At 36.2% G+C, this 6234-nt stretch overlaps 1 protein-coding gene across 1 annotated transcript in view; it reads right to left on the bottom strand.

Annotated features, from left to right (window-relative positions):
• Positions 1-213: 213 nt before the first annotated feature.
• The window catches only part of LOC143809589 (cathepsin W-like), a 32230-nt gene continuing 26209 nt past the window's right edge, over positions 214-6234 (bottom strand). The window contains exons 8-11 of the mRNA XM_077292633.1: positions 3615-3679; positions 3252-3336; positions 2235-2293; positions 214-836 (exon numbers count right to left, since the gene is read on the bottom strand). Coding sequence (XP_077148748.1) covers positions 729-836; positions 2235-2293; positions 3252-3336; positions 3615-3679 — 317 coding nt within the window. The 3' untranslated portion in view covers positions 214-728. The remainder of the gene's footprint in view (positions 837-2234; positions 2294-3251; positions 3337-3614; positions 3680-6234) is intronic.

Raw genomic sequence — 6234 nt, 5'->3', positions numbered from 1 at the left:
GCTGAATTCACCAAACACTTTGTCTTAGCTTAACATATTACAAATACAGTTCATTCCTGTATACGGTAAATGCAAATATGTTCATAAAGTATGTGTGTGTGTGTTTTATAATATGTGACTTGTAAACCAGTCAGTTTTGCTCTTTTGTCATCCACATGTTGAAAAAGAACTCAAGAGATTTAACAGAGTCAATATTAGTAATCACTAAGACTATCGCATTTAATCGTTTATTTTTTTTTGTCTTTTAAAGAAATGCTCTTTAATATATTTGAACATTGCAAAATCAAAGTAAGCAATCGTAAAAGTAATACAATGCATGGTTCTTTATATATTCAGCAGAAAAAAAAGTAATGCAAGTTAGCGAGAGCATTGAGAAGGTATCACTAAGTTGGATACAACAGCATTTTCCCTGATTGGCATTATAGAACTGTCTGGGATCAACAAATATTAGGCTGGGAGATGCCATGAAATAATAAAAGAAGCCGCCCCAGTGCTCTCCGCAATTGCTTGGTCACCATGCTGCAGCCAATCATTGGCCTCAGTGGTCACATGGCTGTGACACAGTGATTGGCTGCAGCAGTCATGTGTTGACTGATGTTATTGATGCAGTACTGTTGCCAGGTGATTAATGATTTCATTATGATTTCATGTCCCCCTTTTTTCTTTTTTTCTTGATTCCAGACAACCCCTAAAATCTATCAGAGATATTGATGTTCATGAACACATTGTTAGCGAGGACATCGAATTATTCTCTTTCTTGAGCCGGGTACAACGGCACTTACAGGGTAAGTTGTAATCCCACACATGTTTGCACCAAAAAAGAGCTTAAAAAATCCCTGTAGGAGAGAGAACAACTGTTAGCATATATTATAGTTACCAGTAGAAAGTACCAACAATTAAGCTTTATTTACATCTGTGTCGAGGACTCCGCGCAGAGCCGCCATCGAAGAGTCAGTCACAATTAACAGGAAAAATGGACCGGCATAGAGAATATTTTTATGTAACTATGAGCAAAGCTTTAATCTCAAGTAGCGGGCCATTTAGGCCTCATGTACCGGTCAATGTCCTCCATCATCACCTCACTTTAAGATAAACTAGCTTAGACCCTTTAATGCTCTGGCTCGCCGGTCTGTTGGGCGCTAATTGAGCTTGTTGATAAGAATGGTAAAATATAAAGAAAGGAAGAACCTTAAAATACATGTATAGGATAAAGCACAAGAACGTAAAATAGATGATGATAATAATAATAAATATAATCTATTTTACACGGTGTCATTGTGCTCTATATTATAATTATGTATTTATTTTTAAAGCACCATTAACTCCTTAGTGCTGTACATGTGAAAAGGTTACATACATACAACATTCTATATACTGTATATAGATATTATAAAAAAGGAAACAAACTGACAGACTAGTACAGAGGTAGAGTAGATAGATGATAGCTAATAGATAGATAGATAATAGATAGATGATAGCTAATAGATAGATAGATAATAGATAGTTAGAAGATAGATGATAGATATTAGATAATAGATAATAGGTAGATAATAGATAGATAGATAGATAGATAATAGATAGATAATAGATGGTAGATAGATAATAGATAGATGATAGATATTAGATAATAGATGATAAATAGATATTAGATGATAGATAGATATTAGATAATAAATAGATAATAGATAGATAGATCTATAGATAGATAATAGATAGATAGATAATAGATGATAGATAGATAGATAGATAGATAGATAGATGATAGATAGATAATTGATAGATATATATTAGATATATAGATAATAGATAGTTAATAGATAGATGATAGATAATAGATAGATAATAGATACCGGTAATACAGCAGATGGATAGATAGATAGATAATAGATAGATATTAGATAATAGATGATAGATAGATGATAGATATTAGATAGATAATAGATAGATATGAGATAGATAGATAATAGATAGATATGCATTTCCAAGTGCCTTTAGGGGAGCAGATCCTTCCCACTGTCTACTATTGTTCTGTCGGAGCTCAGTATTAGCACTAGCACCCATCTCTTGCTAACTCTACATAACTGGGTGTCCCACTTACCTGTTTGATTACATGTGAAAAGAATGATCCGAACTGAACAAAAATGCTATATTTTTTACACATTATAGAGTATATACTACCCACACAGCTCAGTATTAATGTCCCTTGAACGTTGCCTATTGTTACTTATACTTACACATTCTCCCCAGTCAGCCCCCCAGCTGTTTTTTATGATCCAATAAGGCAATTTAGTGCCTGCAGAATACAAGAGAAAAACAAATATATATATATATTTTGTTTAAAAAAAATAAAAAATCCAAGAGCGGCATGATGTAGGGACAGAGCCCCTGATTCCAGCCATGTGTCACTTTACTAGCTGTTGTTAAAATACAATCAGTGTTTTATCAGCATTAGATAATCACCATAGGACTAGGTATCTTTTGTCTCCCAGTCAACTGCTTTGTATAAGCACGACCCCAGCACTGATCAACAGCTTTCTGCCTATACAACGTGTACACAGAAAGCTGCCAATCAGTGATGTGTGTGGGAGGGGAAAGTGGGGGGGGGGATATACACGGCTCAGCAAACTGTAATTGGATCAAAATGACAGCAAACAGCCTAGTAAGGGATACATCGCTGGAAGCAGGGTCTGTGCTCCTACATCTTGCTGCTTTCGAATTACATAGCAAATTTCTGCTAAAATATTTCCCTTTAATACATCATATTTTTAATTGCTTTTTTTTCCTTTCTTGCTTGTTTTTTTATGGAATTCCTACGTTTGCACTGCAGCTTTGTATAACTCGCAATAGGTGTACGATTTGCCATGTATTTTAGAGAACAATGCTCGCTTGTTAATGTCTGTACGCTACAATAGCACAGCCTCGATCCATCATTTGCGTTTTTTATAAAGTTACTTTCTTTTTTGTCCTTGTGGTATTAGTTGCCATTTTTTAAGCTAAATTCATTAAAACGATGCACGTGATTCATGAATTTGGCTCAAAATCAAAAATCAACTTTTTTCCTCACTATTTTTGAGACTTTTGGTGCAAAGATCACAACAAACACTAGTATTTAAAAGAAAAAACAAAAAAACCCACTGTGAATCCAGCCTATCAAAATACAAATATACACATCAGTGATCCGGTAATCAATTTAAAGTATGTTATGTGCGCCTCATTTTAGGAATAAGCTAAGAATTGTGATTTATCTTTACCTCTGGAGTATCCCATTAGTAAAACTGCATGGGTTAATTTTTTTCGATTGCAGGATTTACGTCGAATTATTCCTCCGTTGTAATACTGTATTAACATAAAAAAGGTAAATAATTAATGAATACTGTAGATTACACGATATGCTTCACAAAATGTGAACAGGGGCATAATTATTCTTATAGGTCTCCCTGAGTTAGGTAGGGGGGGTCTTTCAGGTCTGTACAAAATTTAGAGTGTAGGATGCGCAGCACTACTGGCATTATATGCAGCGCATCCTCCATAGTCCTTGAACATTAGATAGGTCTCATACTCATGTCCATGTTTCCAGTACATGTGGTATCTGTTTTTTTCACTGCATATTTTACCTTCAGAACAATAGAATTCATGCCCACGGCAATTGTTCCTTGGTTCGTGACATAACAGGCCATTACTGAAAGAAAGAAAGAAAGAAAGAAAGAAAGAAAGAAAGAAAGAAAGAAAGAAAGAAAGAAAAAACAACAAGAAATCAATGTGTAATTCTAAAATGTTTTAATGAATATAGTCATTTTTTTTCACCTCTATTGGTTTAAAGGGAATCTGTCAACAGCTAGTAAATGATATATTGCTGGAATCAGGGTCTCTGTCCCTACATCATGCAGCTTACAGGTGGGGTAGCAAAAGCCTGCAAAACAGTTTTCTTCTTGTATATAACTATGAAATATCACAACATTTTTTTTCACAACTTGAAGATGTGCAAAGACTCAGCAACTTTTTATATTTTCATGCAAGTTGTGGCCAGTTCTGCCAAAATGAGCAGAACAGGGCATTATGAAGCCCAGCCATCAAATTCATCATGTTTTGTTCTTTAAAGATGGCATAAATTATGGCAAAAATATACACTGGCCTCTGGCTGGGGTAACATTTCTGACGGAGGTCCATGCCTCTTAATGAATTTGCCACATTTTACAACTAGCATTTGATAGTCCAGTCATAAAGAGAATCTCTAATCAGGTTTTTGCCATGTAATATGAGAGCTGATGTAAGGGAAAAGACCCTGATGCCAGCAATGTGTTACTTACTGGGTTTTCTCTGCTGTAGATGTAGCAGTCCTCAGCATGCTGAGCTGTGTATAACCCCGTCCACACCACTGATTGGCGGCTTCCTGTGGACATTGTCAGCAAGCTCTCAATCAGTGGTGGGGGCGGGGTTATATAGATTAGCCAGACTGCTTGGCACATGACACCTAGTCCTCTAGTGATAATCTCTTGCTGATAAAATACTGATTGTATTGAAACTACAGCAAGCTGCTGAGCGAGTGATACACTTGTGCTCAAAAGTTTACATACCCTGGCAGAATTTTTACTTTCTTGGCCTTTTTCCAGAGAATATGAATAATAACACCAAAACTTTTTCTCCACATGGTTAGTGGTTGGGTGAAGCCATTGATTGTCAAACTCCTGTGTTTTCTCTTTTTAACCCCTTTACCCCCAAGGGTGGTTTGCACGTTAATGACCGGGCCAATTTTTACAATTTTGACCACTGTCCCTTTATGAGGTTATAACTCTGGAACGCTTCAACGGATCTTGGCGAATCTGACACTGTTTTCTCGTGACATATTGTACTTCATGATAGTGGTAAAATTTATTCGATATAACTTGTGTTTATTTGTGAAAAAAACGGAAATGTGGCGAAAATTTTGAAAACTTTGCAATTTTCCAACTTTTAATTTTTATGCCCTTAAATCACAGAGATATGTCACACTAAATACTTAATAAGTAACATTTCCCACATGTCTACTTTACATCAGCACAATTTAGGAACCAACATTTTTTTTTTGTTAGGGAGTTATAAGGGTTAAAAGTTGACCAGCAATTTCTCATTTTTACAACACCATTTTTTTTAGGGACCACATCTCATTTGAAGTCATTTTGAGTTGTCTAGATAGAAAATACCCAAGTGTGACACCATTCTAAAAACTGCACCCATCAAGGTGCTCAAAACCACATTCAAGAAATTTATTAACCCTTCAGGTGTTTCACAGGAATTTTTGGAATGTTTAAATAAAAATTAACATTTAAATTTTTTTTACACAAAATTTATTTCAGCTCCAATTTGTTTTATTTTACCAAGGGTAACAGGAGAAAATGGACCCCAAAAGTTGTTGTACAATTTGTGCTGAGTACGCTGATACCCCATATGTGGAGGTAAACCACTGTTTGGGCGCACCGCAGAGCTCGGAAGGGAAGGAGCGCCATTTGACTTTTCAATGCAAAATTGACTGGAATTGAGATGGAACGCCATGTTGCTTTTGGAGAGCCCCTGATGTGCCTAAACATTGAAACCGCCCACAAGTGACACCATTTTAGAAAGTAGACCCCCTAAGGAACTTATCTAGATGTATGGTGAGCACTTTGACCCACCAAGTGCTTCACAGAAGTTTATAATGCAGAGCCGTAAAAATAAAAAATCATATTTTTTCACCAAAATTATATTTTTGCCCCCAATTTTTTATTTTCCCAAGGGTAAGAGAAGAAATTGAACCCCAAAAGTTGTTGTGCAATTTGTCCTGAGTACGCCGATACCCCATATGTGGGGGTAAACCACTGTTTGGGCGCATAGCAGAGCTTGGAAGGGAAGGAGCGCCATTTGACTTTTCAATGCAAAATTGACTGGAATTAAGATGGGACGCCATGTTGCGTTTGGAGAGCCCCTGATGTGCCTAAACATTGAAACCCCCCACAAGTGACACCATTTTGGAAAGTAGACCCCTTAAGGAACTTATCTAGATGTGTGGTGAGCACTTTGACCCAACAAGTGCTTCACAGAAGTTTATAATGCAGAGCCGTAAAATTAAAAAATCATATTTTTTTCACAAAAATGATTTTTTCGCCCCCAATTTATTATTTTCCCAAGGGTAAGAGAAAAAATTAGACCACAAAAGTTGTGCAATTTGTCCTGAGTACGCCGATACCCCATATGTGGCGCATGGCAAAGCTCAGAAGGGAA

This window comes from Ranitomeya variabilis, chromosome 2 (genome assembly GCF_051348905.1).
Source record: "Ranitomeya variabilis isolate aRanVar5 chromosome 2, aRanVar5.hap1, whole genome shotgun sequence".
Lineage (NCBI taxonomy): Eukaryota > Metazoa > Chordata > Amphibia > Anura > Dendrobatidae > Ranitomeya > Ranitomeya variabilis.
Note: the sequence above shows the minus strand (reverse complement) of the source record. Positions and strands in the feature narration are given on the sequence as shown.